Source organism: Salmo salar, chromosome ssa18 (genome assembly GCF_905237065.1).
Source record: "Salmo salar chromosome ssa18, Ssal_v3.1, whole genome shotgun sequence".
In the NCBI taxonomy this organism is placed as follows: Eukaryota; Metazoa; Chordata; class Actinopteri; order Salmoniformes; family Salmonidae; genus Salmo; species Salmo salar.
In genome coordinates this window covers 2,094,010-2,114,567 of record NC_059459.1, presented here as the reverse complement: position 1 = coordinate 2,114,567, position 20,558 = coordinate 2,094,010, and the positions used below count along the sequence as shown (strand labels likewise).

The 20,558-nt window shown below is 42.8% G+C and overlaps 1 protein-coding gene across 1 annotated transcript in view; it reads left to right on the top strand.

Annotated features, from left to right (window-relative positions):
• Positions 1-20,558, top strand: part of cdh23 (cadherin-related 23) — an 834,383-nt gene that overhangs the window by 574,396 nt on the left and 239,429 nt on the right. Inside the window, exons 16-17 of the mRNA XM_045700638.1 lie at positions 16,560-16,665; positions 17,032-17,159. Of these exons, the coding sequence (XP_045556594.1) occupies positions 16,560-16,665; positions 17,032-17,159 (234 nt within the window). The remainder of the gene's footprint in view (positions 1-16,559; positions 16,666-17,031; positions 17,160-20,558) is intronic.

Sequence of the window (20,558 nt, the reverse complement as noted above, 5' to 3'; positions counted from 1 at the left end):
GATTATTTGGGACCAAACCAACATTTGTTATTGAAGTAGAAGTCCTGGGAGTGCATTCTGACGAAGAACAGTAAAGGTAATCAAACTTTTGTAATAGTAAATCTGATTTTGGTGAAGGCTAAACTTGCTGGGTGTCTAAATAGCTAGCCCTGTGATGCCGGGCTATCTACTTAAAATATTGCAAAATGTGCTTTCACCGAAAAGCTATTTTAAAATCGGACATATCGAGTGCATAGAGGAGTTCTGTATCTATAATTCTTAAAATAATTGTTATGCTTTTTGTGAACGTTTATCGTGAGTAATTTAGTAAATTGTTAGTGAATTCGCCGGAAGTTTGCGGGGGGTATGCTAGTTCTGAACGTCACATGCTAATGTAAAAGCTGGTTTTTGATATAAATATGAACTTGATTGAACAAAACATGCATGTATTGTATAACATAATGTCCTAGGTGTGTCATCTGATGAAGATCATCAAAGGTTAGTGCTGCATTTAGCTGTCTTCTGGGTTTTTGTGACATTATATGCTAGCTTGAAAAATGGGTGTCTGATTATTTCTGGCTGGGTACTCTGCTGACATAATCTAATGTTTTGCTTTCGTTGTAAAGCCTTTTTGAAATCGGACAGTGTGGTTAGATTAACGAGAGTCTTGTCTTTAAAATGGTGTAAAATAGTCATATGTTTGAGAAATTGAAGTAATAGCATTTCTAAGGTATTTGAAAATCGCGCCACAGGATTCAACTGGCTGTTACGTAGGTGGGACGATTTGGTGCCACCTAGCCCAGAGAGGTTAACTAACACAAGTCAGTCCTGCTAGCTACACAAGTGGACTACACAACTCGAATGTTCAGAAAGATAAGCTAACGTTGCAAAAATCTTATTGACTAAAAATGATACAGCTAGCTGGTAGGGTTAGCTAGGTAGCAGTGGGCGCGTTGTTGACTATGTTAGAGAATGTAGCTGGCTAGCTAACCTCGATAGTTACTCTTTACTACGCCTTTATCTTGATACAAAGACAGCAGATACAACTATGTAGCTAGCTAACAATACACTAATCAAATCGTTCCAATGTAATGTAATGTAATGTAATATAAGTTAGCTAGCTAGCTGTGGTGTTATGGTGTTGACGCCGTTTCAAAAACAGCGCGAACGAACGAATACAGTTGGCTAGCTAACCTTGTTAGTTCCTCAGAGCTACACTTTTATCCTTGATACAAAAACAGCAGATACAACTATGTAGCTAGCTAACAATACACTAATCAAATCGTTCCAATGTAATGTAATGAAATGTAATGAAATGTAATATTACCCGCGGAGCGAGGTGCAGCACGACCACTCACTCCAGCATCTGCCCTACAAGGTGGAGTATCTCATGATAACATGCTGATAGAAATTTGGTAAAACGGATTTAAGTTTCCCTGCTTTAAAGTCCCCAGCTACTAGGAGTGCCGCCTCTGGGTGAGCATTTTCTTGTTTGCTTATGGTGGAATACAGCTCATTCAATGCTGTCTGAGTGCTGGCCTCTGACTGTGGTGGTATGTAAACAGCTATGAAAAATACAGATGAAAACTCCCTAGGTAGATAGTGTGGTCTACAGCTTATCATGAGATACTCCACCTCAGGCGAGCAATAGCTGTGCATGCATATGTGCCTTCTCACACACACACACGTGTGTCACTGTGTGTGTTACACACCTCTGTCTGCCTCACCCTCTCTGCCATCCACTCTGTCTTCTTGTTAGAACTCCTATACTTCCATCTCTCTACAGCCCCTTATTAGTCAGGTTTCCAGTTAGGTCAGAGGTCAGGGGGTGTAATAGTAACTAATGGCTCTGCGTTTCCTCTTAACCCCTCTGGAGAGAAAGCTTGCTTCCCAAATGGCACCATATTCTCTATTTAGTGTACTCCACTTGACCCTTGTCAAAAGGAGTGCACTATATAGGGGATAGGGTGCAATTTTGGATGCATCCAAAGCCAATTATTAGCCATGAGATCCTGACTTGGCTCTACACTGCTCGTCACAGGGTCTCCTGCCATGCTTTATTTGCCGTGTGTGTGCGTGCTTGCATGTGTCCGTGCGAGTGTGTGGGTGTGTGTGTGCGTGTGTGTGTGTGCGTATGTGTGTGAGCGGGAACTGAATGCTCGACTTGCTGTGTTTGATTAGACAGAGCTAACCTTAAACACACTGGTTATTAATAGGATGCCTAAGAGAAAAAGGGAAACCAGCAAGCATAAAGTGTGTCAACAATTCTGGTTTTGCCAAGGACCGGACTCCCAAGCCTCTGAAAACACTGGAGCAAAAAGAAGAAGAAGGAGAAGGGAGGGAGAGGAGGAGGAGGAGGAGGAGGAGAGAGAGAGAGAGAGAGAGAGAGAGGATACTGTGCAGCCAAAAGAGGAAGGTAAAGTGGAGCAAAAGATTGAGAGTTTCAAGTTTTATTGTCATGTGCAACAATGCAGTAATCCGTTTCAGTAGAATTATAAAAAATAGTCAAGTAGAACAAAAATACACGAGAAATAGAAATATGAAGGACATGAGAAAGTAAGTAAGCTACATTAACTTACAGGGTCAGTGCCAATACCATATTTACAAAGCGCAGGGATACTGGAGTGGTAGGGGTAGATATGAATAGGGATACGGTGAGTAGTGATCAGGATATGTGATAAACTGAGTAGCTGCAGCGTATATGATGATTGTATTTGAGTGTGCGTGCGTGTATAGAGTCAGTATGAATGTGTGTGTGTGTTATGTGTGTGTGAGCAAATTAAGTGTTGGTGTATGTGAGTGTGTGCAGTGGTGTGAAGTACTTAACCTGTTAGGGCTAGGGGGCAGTATTTACACGGCCGGATAAAAAACGTACCCGATTTAATCTGGTTACTACTCCTGCCCAGTAACTAGAATATGCATGTAATTATTGGCTTTGGATAGAAAACACCCTAAAGTTTCTAAAACTGTTTGAATGGTGTCTGTGAGTATAACAGAACTCATATGGCTGGCAAAAACCTGAGAAGATTCCATGCAGGAAGTGGCCTGTCTGACAAGTTGTTGTTCTTCTTGCCTCTGTTTATTGAAGACTGAGGATCTTTGCTGTAACGTGACACTTCCTACGGCTCCCATAGGCTCTCAGAGCCCGGGAAAAACCTGAACGATATCGAGGCAGCCCCAGGCTGAAACACATTATCGCTTTTGACAAGTGGCCGATCAGAGGACAATGGGCTTAGGCGCGTGCCCGAGTCGACCCCATGCTTTATTTTCTTTCGTCTGTTTACATTAATGCAGATTCCCGGTCGGAATATTATCGCTTTTTTACGAGAAAAATGGCATAAAAATTGATTTTAAACAGCGGTTGACATGCTTCGAAGTACGGTAATGAAATATTTAGAAATATTTTGTCACGAAATGCGCCATGCTCGTAACCCTTATTTACCATTCGGATAGTGTCTTGAACTCACAAACAAAAATCCGCTGTTTGAACATAACTATGGATTATTTTGGACCAAACCAACATTTGTTATTAAAGTAGAAGTCCTGGGAGTGCATTCTGACGAAGAACACCAAAGGTAATCAAACTTTTCTAATAGTAAATCGGAGTTTGGTGAAGGCTAAACTTGCTGGGTGTCTAAATAGCTAGCCCTGTGGTGCCGGGCTATCTACTTAGAATATTGCAAAATGTGCTTTCACCAAAAAGCTATTTTAAAATCGGACATATCAAGTGCATAGAGGAGTTCTGTATCTATAATTCTTAAAATAATTGTTATGCTTTTTGTGAACGTTTATCGTGAGTAATTTAGTAAATAGTTAGTAAATTCGCCGGAAGTTTGCGGGGGGTATGCTAGTTCTGAACATCACATGCTAATGTAAAAAGCTGGTTTTTGATATAAATATGAACTTGATTGAACAAAACATGCATGTATTGTATAACATAATGTCCTAGGTGTGTCATCTGATGAAGGTCATCAAAGGTAAGTGCTGCATTTAGCTGTCTTCTGGGTTTTTGTGACATTATATGCTAGCTTGAAAAATGGTTGTCTGATTATTTCTGGCTGGGTACTCTGCTGACATAATCTAATGTTTTGCTTTCGTTGTAAAACCTTTTTGAAATCGGACAGTGTGGTTAGATTAACGAGAGTCTTGTCTTTAACCTCTCTGGGCTAGGCGGGACGTAATCGTCCCACCTACGCAACAGCCAGTGTAATCCCGTGGCGCGATTTTCACATACCTTAGAAATGCTATTACTTCAATTTCTCAAACATATGACTATTTTACACCATTTTAAAGACAAGACTCTCGTTAATCTAACCACACTGTCCGATTTCAAAAAGGCTTTACAACGAAAGTAAAACATTAGATTATGTCAGCAGAGTACCCAGCCAGAAATAATCAGACACCCATTTTTCAAGCTAGCATATAATGTCACAAAAACCAAGAAGACAGCTAAATGCAGCACTGACCTTTGATGATCTTCATCAGATGACACACCTAGGACATTATGTTATACAATACATGCAGATTTTGTTCGAATCAAGATCATATACATATCAAAAACAGCTTTTTACATTAGCATGTGACGTTCAGAACTAGCATACCGCCCGCAAACCTCCGGTGAATTTACTAAATTACTCACGATAAACGTTCACAAAAAACATAACAATTATTTTAAGAATTATAGATACAGAACTCCTTTGTGCAATCGAGGTGTCCGATTTTAAAATAGCTTTTCGGTGAAAGCACATTTTGCAATATTCTCAGTAGATAGCCCAGCCATCACGGCTAGCTATTTAGACACCCACCAAGTTTAGCCCTGACCAAAGTCAGATTTACTATTACAAAAGTTTGATTACCTTTGATGTTCTTCGTCAGAATGCACTCCCAGGACTGCTACTTCAATAACAAATGTTGGTTTGGTCCAAAATAATCCATCGTTATATCCAAATAGCGGCGTTTTGTTTGTGCGTTCCAAGACACTATCCGAAGTGTAAATAAGGGTCACGAGCATGGCGCAATTCATGACAAAAAAATTCTAAATATTCCATTACCGTACTTCGAAGCATGTCAACCGCTGTTTAAAATCAATTTTTATGCCATTTTTCTCGTAAAAAAGCGATAATATTCCGACCGGGAATCTGCGTTTAGGTAAACAGAGGAAAGAAAACAAAGCATTCGGTCGACGCGGGCATGCGCCTGAGTCTCACAGTACTGTAACCAGCCACTACCCAAACGCGCTACTTTTTTTCAGCCAGAGCCTGCAAAGCCACGATTCAGCTTTTTGCCGCCTTCTGAGAGCATACGGGAGCCGTAGGAAGTGTCACGTTATAGCAGAGATCCTCAGTCTAAAATAAACAGAGGCAAGAAGAACGACACCTTGTCAGACAGGCCACTTCCTGCATGAAATCTTCTCAGGTTTTTGCCTGCCATATGAGTTCTGTTATACTCACAGACACCATTCAAACAGTTTTAGAAACTTTAGGGTTTTTCTATCCAAAGCCAATCATTATATGCATATTCTAGTTACTGGGCAGGAGTAGTAACCAGATTAAATCGGGTACGTTTTTTATCCAGCCGTGTCAATACTGCCCCCTAGCCCTAACAGGTTAAAATGCTGTAAAATAGTCGTATGTTTGAGAAATTGAAGTAATAGCATTTCTAAGGTATTTGAATAACGCGCCACAGGATTCCACTGGCTGTTACGTAGGTGGGATGATTTGGTCCCACCTAGCCCATAGAGGTTAACCTCTTAGATCTAGACGTTCCGCTAGCGGAACACCTGCTCCAATATCCAATGATGGGTGTGGCGCGAAATACAAAGTCCTCGAAAATCCGAAAACTTCCATTTTTCAAACATATGACTATTTTACACCATTTTAAAGACAAGACTCTCCTTTATCTAACCACACTGTCCGATTTCAAAAAGACTTTACAGCGAAAGCAAAACATTAGATTATGTCAGCAGAGTACCCAGCCAGAAATAATCAGACACCCATTTTTCAAGCTGGCATATAATGTCACAAAAAACAAAACCACAGCTAAATGCAGCACTAACCTTTGATGATCTTCATCAGATGACACTCCTAGGACATTATGTTATACAATACATGCATGTTTTGTTCAATCAAGTTCATATTTATATCAAAAACCAGCTTTTTACATTAGCATGTGACATTCAGAACTAGCATTCCCACCGAACACTTCTGGTGAATTTACTAAATTACTCACGATAAACGTTCACAAAAAACATAACAATTATTTTAAGAATTATAGATACAGAACTCCTTTATGCAATCGCGGTGTCCGATTTTAAAATAGCTTTTCGGTGAAAGCACATTTTGCAATATTCTGAGTAGATAGCCCGGCCATCATGGCTAGCTATTTTGACACCCACCAAGTTTGGTACTCACCAAACTCAGATTTACTATAAGAAAACTTGGATTACCTTTGCTGTTCTTCGTCAGAATGCACTCCCAGGACTTCTACTTCAATAACAAATGTTGGTTTGGTTCCAAATAATCCATAGTTATATCCAAATAGCGGCGTTTTGTTGTGCGTTCGAGACACTATCCGAAGGGTAAAGAAGGGTGGTGCGCCCGGCGCGTTTCGTGACAAAAAATTACAAAATATTCCATTACCGTACTTCGAAGCATGTCAAACGCTGTTTAAAATCCATTTTTATGCGATTTTTCTCGTAAAAAAGCGATAATATTCCGACCAGGAAACCCTGTTTTCGTTCAAAGATTGAAAATAAAAACATGGAGTCGTCTCGTGCACGCGCGGGCCTGTCTCATTGTTCTCAGATCGACCACTTACCAAATGCTCTACTGTTTTTCAGCCATGGCCTGCAAAGTCATCATTCAACATTCTGGCGCCTTCTGAGAGTCTATGGGAGCGTTAGAAAATGTCACGTTACAGCAGAGATCCCCTGTTTTGGATAGAGATGATCAAGAAGGCGAAGAAATAGTCAGAGAGGGCACTTCCTGTTTGGAATCTTCTCAGGTTTTGGCCTGCCAAATGAGTTCTTTTATACTCACAGACACCATTCAAACAGTTTTAGAAACTTTGGAGTGTTTTCTATCCAAAGCTAACAATTATATGCATATTCTAGTTTCTGGGCAGGAGTAATAATCAGATTAAATCGGGTACGTTTTTTTATCCGGCCGTGAAAATACTGCCCCCTATCCATAACAAGTTAAGTAGTTTTTCAGGGTATCTGTACTTTACTATTTCAGTTTTTTACAACATTTACTTTTACTTCACTACATTCCTAAAGAAAATGCTTTACTTTTTACTCCATACATTTTCCCTGACACTCAAAAGTACTCTTTACATTTTCAATGCTTAGCAGGATAGCAAAATAGCCCAATTCACACACTTATCAAGAGAACATCCCTGGTCATCCTACTGCCTCTGATCTGGCTTACTCACTAAACACACATGCTTCATATGTAAATTATGTCTGAGTGTTGGAGTGTGCCACTGACTTTCCGTACATTAAAATAACAAGAAAATGGTGCCGTCTGGTTTGCTTAATATAAGGAATTTGAAATTATTTATACCTTTAGATACTTAAAACCCTCATGAGGATCCACCCCTTTTTTTCAATTTTTGCCTAAAATGACATACCCAAATCTAACTGCCTGTAGCTCAGGCCCTGAAGCAAGGATATGCATTTTCTTGGCACCATTTGAAAGGAAACACTTTGGAGTTTATGGAAATGTGAAAACAATGTAGTAGAATAAAACACAATAGATCTGGTAAAAGATAATACAAAGAAATAATTTTGAAATGCAAGAGAAAGTGTAATGTATTATTCCAGCCCAGCTGCAATTTAGATTTTGGTCAGTAGATGGCATCAGTGTATGTGCAGAGTTTTAGACTGATCCAATGAAATATTGCATTTCTGTTCACATTTTTGTATCACGCCCAAATGTGCCTATTTTGTTTATTAATAACTTTTCATGTTCAGAACTGTGCACTCTCCTCAAACAATTGCATGGTATTCTTTCACTGTAATAGCTGCTGTAAATTGGACAGTGCAGTTAGATTAACAAGAATTTAAGCTTTCTGCCAATATCAGATATGTCTATGTCCTGGGAAATGTTCTTGTTACATTAACATTTACATTTAAGTCATTTAGCAGACGCTCTTATCCAGAGCGACTTACAAATTGGTGCATTCACCTTATGATATCCAGTGGAACAACCACTTTACAATAGTGCATCTAAATCTTTTAAGGGGGGGGGGGTTAGAAGGATTACTTTATCCTATCCTAGGTATTCCTTAAAGAGGTGGGGTTTCAGGTGTCTCCGGAAGGTGGTGATTGACTCCGCTGTCCTGGCGTCGTGAGGGAGCTTGTTCCACCATTGGGGTGCCAGAGCAGCGAACAGTTTTGTTACTTACAACCTCATGCTAATCGCATTAGCCTATGTTAGCTCAACCGTCCTATAGAAGGGACACCAATCCCAAAGAAGTTTTAAGTATATTTTAGCAATGACATTTACTTTTGATACTTAAGTATATTTAAAACCAAATACTTTTAGACTTTTACTCAAGTAGTACTTTACTGGGTGACTTTCACTTTTACTTGAGTCATTTTCTATTAAGGTATCTTTAATTTTACTCAAGTATAACAATTAGGTTCATTTCCCACCACTTTGTATGTGTGTGTGTGTCACGTGTTTGGGGTTTGTTTTTAGTTTATTTTGTTTGAATGTTCACTCTAAATAAAGAAAGAAGATGAGCACTATACCCGCTGCGCCTTGGTCTGTCCCTTATGACGCATATGACAGAACCACCCACCAAAAGAAGACCAAGCAGCATGGTAAGGAGCAGCAGAGGTATCTGGAGGAATGGACTTGGGAGGAGATTCTGGATGGTAAAGGACCATGGAGGCAGGCTGGGGAGTATCGTCGTCCGAGGGAGGAGATCCAAGCAGCGAAAGAGGAGGGACGATACTACGAGGCGTTATATGCACCAAAAGGCAAGACTGAGAGGCAGCCCCAAAAATGTTTTTTGGGGGGGCATACGGGGAGTTTGGCTAGGTCAGGGGCGTACAGGAGAGAGCCGTGGAGCAAACCGGAGCCAAGAATGGAGTCAAGCACGGAGCTTGACGCGAGATTCCGGAGGGAGGTACTGGCAGAGAGGGCACGACTGAGCAGGCGTGCGATGCATTACGGGGTGATGCGCACTATCTCGCCTATCCACACGCACAGTCCGGTGCGGTCGGTACTGGCTCCGCAGCGTTGCCGTGCTAGAGTTGGCACTCAGCCAGGAAGGAATGTGCCTGCTCAGTGCATCTGGCCGCCAGTGTGTCTCCTCAGCCCAGTTTATCCTGCGCCTGCTCTACACATGGCAGCCCTCATTCCCCAGTACAGCCCAGTTCGCCCTGTGCCAGCGCTCCGTCCGTGCCGGGCTACAGTGACCATCCAGCCAGGACGGGTTGTGCAGGCCGTGCGCTCCAGACCTCCAGTGCGTCTCCAAGACCCAGTGTACCCTGTGCCTGCTCCGCGTACTCTTCCTCCAGTGCGCCACCATAGCCTAGTACATTTTTTACATTTTAGTCATTTAGCAGACGCTCTTATCCAGAGCGACTTACAGTAGTGAATGCATACATTCCTTTTTTTTTCCTTTTTTTTTTCGTACTGGTCCCCCATGGGAATCGAACCCACAACCCTGGCATTGCAAACACCATGCTCTACCAACTGAGCCACCCGGGACCAGTACGTCCTGTTCCTGCTCCCCGCACTAGCCCGAAGGTGCGTGTTACTAGCCTGGCGCCTCCCATGCCAGTCCCACGCAGCAGACATCCAGTGCGCCTCCATAGCCCGGTAAGGCTGGTGCCTGCTTTGAGCACGCAGTCCGCAGTGCGTCTCCCCAGTCTGGTGAGACCAGTTCCAGCGCCCCGTAGGAAGCCTCTAGTGATGGTCAATGGTCCGACGTCTCCAGCGATAATCCATGGCACGAAGAATCCAGTGATGATCCATGGCCCGGAGCCTGTAGTGTTAATCCATGGCACGAAGCATCCTGTGATGATCCATGGCCCGGAGCCTGTAGGGATGATCCAAGGCACGAAGCCGCCAGTGATGATCCATGGCCCGGAGCTTGTAGGGATGATCCATGGCATGAAGCCTCCAGTGATAATCCATGGCCCGGAGCCTCCAGTGAGGATCCATGGCACAAAGTCTCCAGTGATTATCCATGTCGCAGAACCAGTAGTGATGATCCATGGCATGGAGCCTGCAGCGAAGGTCCCCAGTCTGGAACCTACAGAGATGCTTTTCAGTCAGGAGCCTCCAGCGACGCTCTTCAGTCCAGAGCCTCTAGTGACGCCTCTCAGCCTGGAGCCTCCAGCGACGCCCCTCAGCCTGGAGTCTCCAGCGACGCTTCTCAGCCTGGAGCTTCCAGCGACGCTCCTCAGCCTGGAGCCTCCAACGACTCGCCTCCCAGGCCGGAGCCTCCAGCGACGCCTCCCAGTCCGGGGCCTCCAGCGACGCCTCCCAGTCCGGGCCTCCAGCGACGCCTCCCAGTCCGGGGCCTCCAGCGACGCCTCCCAGTCCGGGGCCTCCAGTGACGCATCTCAGCCCGGGGCCTCCAGCGATGCCTCTCAGCCCGGGGCCTCCAGCGATGCCTCTCAGCCCGGGGCCTCCAGCGACGCCTCTCAGCCCTGAGTCTTCAGCGACGATCTGCAGCCCTGAGTCTTCAGCGACCGTCTGCAGCCCTGAGTCTTCAGCGACGGTCTGCAGCCCTGAGTCTTCAACGACGGTCTGCAGCCCTGAGTCTTCAGCGACGGTCTGCAGCTCAGAGTCTTCAGCGACGGTCTGCAGCCCAGAGCCTTCAGCGACGGTCTGCAGCCCAGAGCCTTCAGCGACGGTCTGCAGCCCAGAGCCTTCAGCGGCGGTCTGCAGCCCAGAGCCTTTAGCGGCGGTCTGCAGCCCAGAGCCTTCAGCGGGGGTCTGCAGCCAAGAGCCTTCTGCGGGGGTCGGCAGCGCAGAACAGGGGCTACGCCCGGAGCCAGAGCCACCTCCGTAGTTGGAGGATTGGCGAAGGGTGGGTGTAGCACAGGAACCGTCGTTGACGGTGGTCACCCTCCCTTCCCTCCTTTTAGGTTTGGGGTTGTTTTTGTGTTTTTTTTGTTTGAGGTGCAGTCGGGGTCTGCACCTTCGGGGGGGGGGGTACTGTCATGTCCTGACCAGTAAAAAGGGTCTTTTGCCATAGTAGAATGGTCAGGGCGTGGCAGGGGGGTTGTTTTGTGTGTTTGGGGTTAGTTTTTTTCTAGGGGATGTGTTCTAGTTTTCATTTTCTATGTTTCATTTTCCAGGTTTGGCCGAGTATGGTTTCCAATCAGAGGCAGGTGTCTTTCGTTGTCTCTGATTGGAAGCCATACTTAGGCAGCCTGTTTTCCTTTGGGTTTTGTGGGTGGTTGTTTTCTGTATAGCCGTGTGCCTTACGGAACTGTTTGGTCGTTTGTTTATTTTGTTTGAGTGTTCACTCTAAATAAAGAATGAAGATGAGCACTCTACCCGCTGTGCCTTGGTCTGTCCCTTACGACGCATATGACAGTGCGTGTGTGCGTGTGTTTGTGTGTGCATGTAAGTGTATAGAGTGTTTAGAGTGAGTGTGTGAGTGTGCATAGAGTCAGTGGCTGGAGTCTAACAATTTTCAGGGCCTTCCTTTGACACCACCTGTCCACACCACCCTCTGAAGTGCTATGTGATCGAGAGTGGTGCAGTTGCCATACCAAGCAGGGATGCAGCCAGTCAAGATGCTCTCAATAGTGCAGCTGTAGAACTTTTTGAAGATTTGAGGGCCCATGCCAAATCTTTTCAACCTCCTGAAGGAGAAAGAGGTGCTGTCCTGCCTTCTTCACAGCTGTTTGCGTGTGTATGGACCATTTTAATTTCTTAGTGATCTGGACACCGGGGAAATTTCTCTCAATCCGCTCCACTGCAACCCAGTCGATGTGGATGAGGGCATGCTCAGCCGCCATCTCCTTGGTCTTATTGACGTTGAGGAAGAGGTTGTTGTCCTGGTACTTCCAGGTCACTGACCTCCTCCCTGAATCTCCAGTGATCAGGCCTACCACCGTTGTGTCGTCAGCAAACTTGATGATGGTGTTGGAGTCGTGGGTGAACAGAGAGTACAGGAGGGGACTAAGCACGCACCCCTGTGGGGCCCATATGTTGAAGGTCAGCGTGGTGTAGGTGATGTAGAGGTGCTTCTATATCTGCATTGCTTGCTGTTTGGGGCTTTAGACTGGGTTTCTGTATAAGGACTTTGTGACATCTGCTGAAGTAAAAAGGGCTTTGTAAATACATTTGATTTGATAATGTTGCCCACTCTCACCACCTGGGGTCGGCCCATCAGGAAGTCCATTATCCAGTTGCAGAGCGAGGTGTTCAGTCCAAGGTCCCAAGCTTTGTGACGACCTTGGAGGGGACTATGGTGTTGAATGCTGAGCTGTAGACAATGAACATTATTCTCACATAGGTATTCTGTTTACCTAGGTCGTGAGGGCAGTGTAGAATGCAATTGAGATTGTGTCGTCTATGGATCTTTTGTGGCAGTATGCAAATTGGGGTGGGTCTAGGCTGTCTGGGATGATGGAGTTCAAGTGTGCCATAACCAGCCTTTCAAAACCCTTCCTGATTACAGATGTGAGTGCATCAGGGCGGTAGTCATTGTGGCAGGTAGCCATAGAGATTTTGGGAACAGGAATGATGGTGGTTAGGTTAAGACATGTTGGGATTACTGAAGCACCACCGCAACGCGCAATATTTTACCGTTGTAGTATCGGTGACCGACATCTGTCCATATTAGTTACTATGCTGTTACTAAGCAGTAATGTATTAAGGCAGTGTTATGTTGCGACACCTAACAGAAAGTGCTCATGCGCACTATTGGTCCGGGGCTGTATGGCACGAGATAGTTTTACTAAACAACACTAAACTGTACTCCCGTCTGATGATATTTTCCACAACACAAATATTATAACTGCTAATACTGCAGCAGAAGCAAACTCCTTCCTCTGTTACTTATTCATCCGCATGAGGCTGCAGTACGTTGAGTTTCCCAGGGAAGCCGTGAAGGGCTATTGCGTGATTGTGTTTATTCGTTTTTTATTAAATAATGTAAAACAATATTGTGTATGTTTACTATTGTGTGATTGTGTTCATGAGTCAGTTATTATAGAATGTGAAGCTATATGAATGTTTACTACTTTTCATTAAATCAAGTATGGCTACAAATATTGTTTACACATTCGTTCATATGGGAAGAATATTTTATATATAGCCTGCAGAAATTGGTTAAGTTATGGCCTAAAATACATGTGTTCATATGGGCAGAATATTGTATATACATTTGTTTATGTGGTTATATAAAGGCTGAAGGCTAAAAACAGACTATACTATATCTAGGCCTATATCTAGTTCCTACAATGTATTTCTTGTTTTTACACCATCCATTAACACCCCATTCACTATAAAACATGTATTTCAAATAACCAAAAAATACCCCAAAATAAGAGTAGGCTACATGACAATGCAGTACCATAAAAACAAGTTCACGAACAAATCTTCCAAGAATGTGCTTTGTATTCTGGTCAGATAAGGATTTTGGAGTCATTGAAATGGTTGAAATTGATAATTGACAGTGTTAATTTTTCTCAGATGGATTTTGGAATATTCACAACTGCAACTGGAAAGTGTAGGCAACGCTCTTCAGCTAAGACTCCAGCCGTTGACTCGTGTACTTTTCACCCAATGACTTCAGATCCTTCTGTTGCTTGCAGGTAGCAGGGTCTTTGCCATGGCGGTGGAATGCCAGCAAGTCACACATGCATATTTATTTTTTTGAAAATGGGAACAATGGGAGCGATGACAGGGGGAAATTATTTGAATGTGAGTGTCCAGCCAGGGCAGGGCAGCGTTTTACAACAATCCATTGTTATAGTTTGTGAATCTCTTATGCATATTTTTTTTTTAAATGGGAACAATGGGAGAGAAACTGATTTCAAAATAAAATGGACTACATTCTCATTCATATTATGAAGACATGAGGTGAGTATCAAAATTGTTTTAAAAGATGCCCTTGCCTTAAAGTTAAACCTTGGCTAGATCTTTAGTTTAATAGACTATAGCGTCAACTCAAAATATGGTATTCTGTTCTTTTGAAATAGTCTACATTTTCCGTATTATAATGAGAAAACGATAAAACCATATAGGACAAATTGATTTTATGATGTCCGATATTAAATTGACTTATTCGACTGTTAAAATATAGGTGAAAAGGCAGACATTTTATATAAACATTGGATTTATGTGGTCCAAATTTCATAATCATTTTCATTTTCAGACTTTTTCCTACCCATGTGTTTCTCTTCACTCAGAAAGCCTGCTCACAGAAGGCAATACCAAAGCTGATAATTGTGACTTGATTGAATTGGAATGATGTGAATAATGATAATGATAATGACAGTGAGAGCCCAGTATAGATAAGCCTTTAATAATAGGCTATTGTTACTTTGTGTCTCTAAAATCACAATGTTTCCATTCCTATAGTCATGTGACAAAGAGTCTATTTTAACTGAAAGGTCCAAATGTCAGCCTTTTCCCAGATCATTTTTTTCTGTATTAAATTATTATTTTTTCATAACTGATCAAAATTCTGTATGCTATAGCCTATAGATAATATTTTGCCCATATGAACACATCTATTTTAGGCCTTATAAAGAAGAGCTATGCATGATTTAATGAAAAGCAACAGACACAAAATTGTTTCACTGTCATAAGCGTCGATGAAAGGGGACCAAAGCGCAGCGGGTATAGTGCTCATCTTCTTTTATTTTCGTAATAACGTGAACACTTAAACAAAAATAACAAACCGACAATCAACAGTTCCGTAAGGTTCTCAGACTATACAGGAAACAACCACCCACAACCCACAGGAAAAAACAGGCTGGCTAAGTATGGCTTCCAATCAGAGACAACGAAAGACACCTGCCTCTGATTGGAAACCATACTCGGCCACACATAGAAAAGGAACATAGAAAATGAAAACTAGAACAAATCCCCATGAAACAAACCAACCCCAAAACACACAAAAACAACACCCCCTGCCACGCCCTGACCATACTACAATGACAAATGACCCTTTATACTGGTCAGGACGTGACATTCACATTCTCCAATAAAAGACTTACACAGAAACAGGTGGCTACACATTTGCCCCGCCAAATAGGCCTACAACTAAAGCTGACGTATCTCAACTAAACTAATTGCACGATTGCACGATTGTGCGCTGTGCGCTGTGCAGTACCTTCCACAAAAAGTTTTGCTTGACAAAAAGACACATAAGCGGAGATTATATACTGGGCAAAGGAGAGGTTGAAAATGACCGTGAATATTCCTGCCAGCTGTTCTGCACATGCTATGAGAACGCACCCTAGAAAAAGAGAGACAGAGAGTGAGAGAAGAAGGGGTAGTGTGAAACCAAAAGAGAAACGAAAGGAGGGAGAGAAATGATGGGGAAGTGGGAACTGTCTCTCCCTGTCTCTTTCTCTCTACAACAGTGCTTTGTCTTTGCCTCCCACATCTCATGCCTTCCACAGTCTCTTTTTCCTTGCTTCTGCCTCTCCTTTCCTCTACCTTTCTTCTTTTACCCCTCTTCTTCCCTCTTGCCCCCTCTTTGTTTATCTTTCTCTCTTCTCAGTTGGTTGGAGAGTGAATGCCTTATCATAAAGTATTTGAAGAGAGATAGAGTGAGAGATAGAGCGAGAGAGGAGAGCGAAGGTGATCATGTTAGAGAAAGAGATATAGAGAGAGGGTTAAATTGAGAGAGACAAGAGTAGCACTTTCTCAGTGAGAGAAGTTACCAATAAAATCTCTACATAATCATAACATTTTTGCATATGTTCCCAAGTCAGCATTTGACAACATGTCCAACCCATATTGATTCCCTAGGAAGCTCCAATGACTCTCACTGCCTCATGATTAATGTTTTATCCATGTCAGATGTAGTTCTGTTATTGTTGTGTCGATTAACCTAGAATTGGACACACACAGACACACACACACACACACACACACACACACACACACACACACACACACACACACACACACACACACACACACACACACACACACACACACACACACACACACACACACACACACTTCTGTCTGTTCCCTGTTTGCTGTGTTCACCAAATATTAACACTGAGCTTTGGTTCTAATCTGTCCAATAACACACTGACTGGCTGACAGCCTGATGTCTTATCCACAGGTTCCAACACTGTAACACTGTCTACTGTAGCATCTGGGCATCCATACTCATACACACTGTCTGTCTCATTCATGTGAAATCATATTATCTCTGACTCACTCACTCACTAAGTCAGTCACTCTCCCCCCCTTCTCGCCCAGTCAAATTCATATACAAATTTCTTTATTGGCATAATAAACATTGAGTAAATATTGCCAAAGCATCAATGTTGCAACTGTACTTGAGTTATACACATTGTAATTAAATAAAATAAAAAGTAATAACTTGTACTCACTGTCTTTCTTTCTCAGGCTACAGATGAAGACTCTCCCCCTAACAACTTCCTGACCTACACCATCACTTCAGCATCTGCATTCCGTAGTTACTTCAGAATTATCATGGTGGAGGGCTACGCAGGTCAGCATACACGCAAATAAACACACACATGCACACACATATTGAAATTATGCTTGTTTTGAGTAACCTCAAAACCTTTGAGTAAGGCTTTACATGATACAAAGGAACTTATTGTCTTAACATAATACACATTCATTTTGACATTTGGCTATTGACATTATTAGACATTTTTACACTAAGTACTGTACATATTTTGTATGTAGGCCTAACTAGAATATAAAGTTGCTGTGTTATGTCATGCTCCTGCTGTAAACCCTGCTGGCTCTACTGTCCTTAGCATCACACACGTCCTCAGCACTCTTCTCTCTCCACGCTCTCTCGCCACGCTCTCCCTCTCTCATCTCTCCTCCCCTCTCCTCTCCTCAGTGATCAGTGTGAACAGCCCACTGGACTACGAAATGGTCCCTGAAGGACTGATCTACCTGACTGTGATGGCCAAAGACGGGGGGAACCCAGCCCTCAACAGCAGTGTCTCTGTCACTGTTGAGCTGTTTGTCAGTACATCACCTCCCTTTATGCTTTCTAATAGTTTCATCCAAAACTCATGTACCAGGATTGGGTTCAATTCAAATGGAAGTCAGTCAATTCAGGAAGTGACTTGAATTTACAATTTAAAAATGGAAACTTTAGATATAAATACTTTCTCAATTTTAACCTCTATGGGATGGGTGTCCCTAAACCGGGACGGTTGTTGCTAACGTGCGCTAATGTGACTAGAATGACACTGTATACAACAGCCAACTTTCCGGTACATAGACATTGTCTTACAGTGAGGGGAAAAAGTATTTGATCCCCTGCTGATTTTGTACGTTTGCCCACTGACAAAGAAATGATCAGTCTATAATTTTAATGGTAGGTTTATTTGAACAGTGAGAAACAGAATAACAACAACAAAATCCAGAAAAACACATGTCACAAATGTTATAAATTGATTAGCATTTTAATGAGGGAAATAAGTATTTGACCCCCTCTCAATGAGAAAGATTTCTGTCTCCCAGGTGTCTTTTTATACAGGTAACGAGCTGAGATTAGGAGCACACTCTTAAAGGGAGTGCTCCTAATCTCAGTTTGTTACCTGTATAAAAGACACCTGTCCACAGAAGCAATCAATCAATCAGATTCCAAACTCTCCACCATGGCCAAAACCAAAGAGCTCTCCAAGGATGTCAGTGACAAGATTGTAGGCCTACAAAAGGCTGGAATGGCTACAAGACCATCACCAAGCAGCTTGGTGAGAAGGTGACAACAGTTAGGCGATTATTCGCAAATGGAAGAAACACAAAAGAACTGTCAATCTCCCTCGGCCTGGGGCTCCATGCAAGATCTCACCTCGTGGAGTTGCAATGATCATGAGAACAGTGAGGAATCAGCCCAGAACTACATGGGAGGATCTTGTCAATGATCTCAAGGCAGCTGGGACCATAGTCACAAAGAAAACAATTGGTAACACACTACACCGTGAAGGACTGAAATCCTGCAGTGCCCGCAAGGTCCCCCTGCTCAAGAAAGCACATATACATGCCCGTCAGAGGACAACTGGGTGAAAGTGTTGTGGTCAGATGAGACCAAAATGGAGCTCTTTGGCATCAACTCAACTCACCATGTTTGGAGGACGAAGAATGCTGCCTATGACGCCAAGAACACCATCCCCTCCATCAAACATGGAGGTGGAAACATTATGCTTTGGGGGTGTTTTTCTGCTAAGGGGACAGGTCAACTTCACCGCATCAAAGGGACGATGGACGGGGCCATGTATCGTCAAATCTTGGGTGAGAACCTCCTTCCATCAGCCAGGGCATTGAAAATGGGTCATGGATGGGTATTCCAGCATGACAATGACCCAAAACACACGGCCAAGGCAACAAAGGAGTGGCTCAAGAAGAAGCACATTAAGGTCCCGGAGTGGCCTAGCCAGTCTCCAGACCTTAATCCCATAGAAAATCTGTGAAGGGAGCTGAAGGTTCGAGTTGCCAAACGTCAGCCTCGAAACCTTAATGACATGGAGAAGATCTGCAAAGAGGAGTGGGACAAAATCCCTCCTGAGATGTGTGCAGACCTGGTGGCCAACTACAAGAAACGTCTGACCTCTGTGATTGCCAACAAGGGTTTTGCCACCAAGTACTAAGTCATGGTTTGCAGAGGGGTCAAATACTTATTTCCCTCATTAAAATGCAAATCATTTTATAACATTTTGACATGAGTTTTTCTGGATTTTTTTGTTGTTATTCTGTCTGTCACTGTTCAAATAAACCTACCATTAAAATTATAGACTGATCATTTCTTTGTCAGTGAGCAAACGTACAAAATCAGCAGGGGATGAAATACTTTTTTCCCTCACTGTATATGGGCAGAAAGCTTATATTTTTGTTAATCTAACTGCAGTGTCCAATCAACAGTAGCTATTGCAGTGAAAAAAGAATACCATGCTATTGTTTGAGGAGAGTGCACAACTTCACCTCTGAAGGTAAATAATGTACTTACATTCAGTAATCTTGCTCTGATTTGTCAACCTGAAGGTCCCAGAGATAAAATGTAGCATAGTTTCGTTTGATAAAATCAATTTTTATGTTCAAATGTAGGAACTTGGGTCTACAGTTTGACCCCACCGCTGTCTCTGGCTCCACACCCACCCCGCCTGGCCATGTGTGAAAGTTAGTGGATAGGCTAATGATCCATCATGTATGATATCCCTGGAAGCGTGTAAACTTACATTTTTTACCATAGCATTTTTGTATGTTCTCTATAGTTATGTGAATTGAAAATTTATCAATTGGACAATTCAGCACATTTGGGCAAACTCCTGGCAGACTTGATACAAAATGTTGTGCAGTAATGTAATTCTTCACTGTATGAGTCTGAAACTTTGCCCGCACACTGCTGCCATCTGGTGGCGAAAATCTAAATTATACCTATACTCATATCTGAAAGTATTGTCTTCATCTTGCATTTAAAAAAACTTAAACACATGTTTTTTGGTTTATATTATCTTTTACCAGATCTAATGTGCTATATTCTCCAACATAAATTTCACATTTCCACAAACTTCAAAGTGTTTCCTTTTAAATGGTATCAAGAATATGCTTATCATTGCTTCAGGTCCTGAGCTACAGGCAGTTAGATTTGGGTATGACATTTTAGGTGAAAATGGAGAAAAAAACGGTACGATACTTAAAAGGTTTGACATTATCTGTACATCCTTACATAGAGAAACATTATAGAAACACATCCAAAAAAATGTAAATAACCCCTACAAAAACAGCTAATAAACACTAGCTGCATAGACAAACACTAAAATCTTAATTTCTGTCACTATTTCTGGCGTGTCCCCTGCTGTGGCAGCTGCAAATGTCATTCACACTATCTGTGCCTTGTGCTGCGCTACTAAAGCCCTGTGTGTGATGCTGCCACAGTGATAACCCCCTGTGGTGTGTGCGCGTGCGTGCGGCACAGAACTGATGTGAGACCGAGAGACTCCCTGCCTTCCACTGAGAGAGAGAGAGAAGCGATGGATGGAGTAAAGAGAGAGAGGTAGGAGCGGAAGAGAAGAACAGCTCAAGCTCACATCGTCTCTCTCTCTCTCTGTCCTCTCCCATACACGCTGATGCTACAGCTGGGATTTGTAGCTCATCTTGTATCAGTCATTAAAACACATTTTTCAACCACTCCACAAATTTCTTGTTAACAAACTATAGTTTTGGCAAGACGGTTAGGACATCTACTTTGTGCATGACACAAGTCATTTTTCCAACAATTGTTTACAGACAGATTATTTCACTTATATTTCACTGTATCACAATTTTAGTGGGTCAGAAGTTGACATACACTAAGTTGACTGTGCCTTTAAACAGCTTGGAATATTCCAGAAAATTATGTCATGGCTTTAGAAGTTTCTG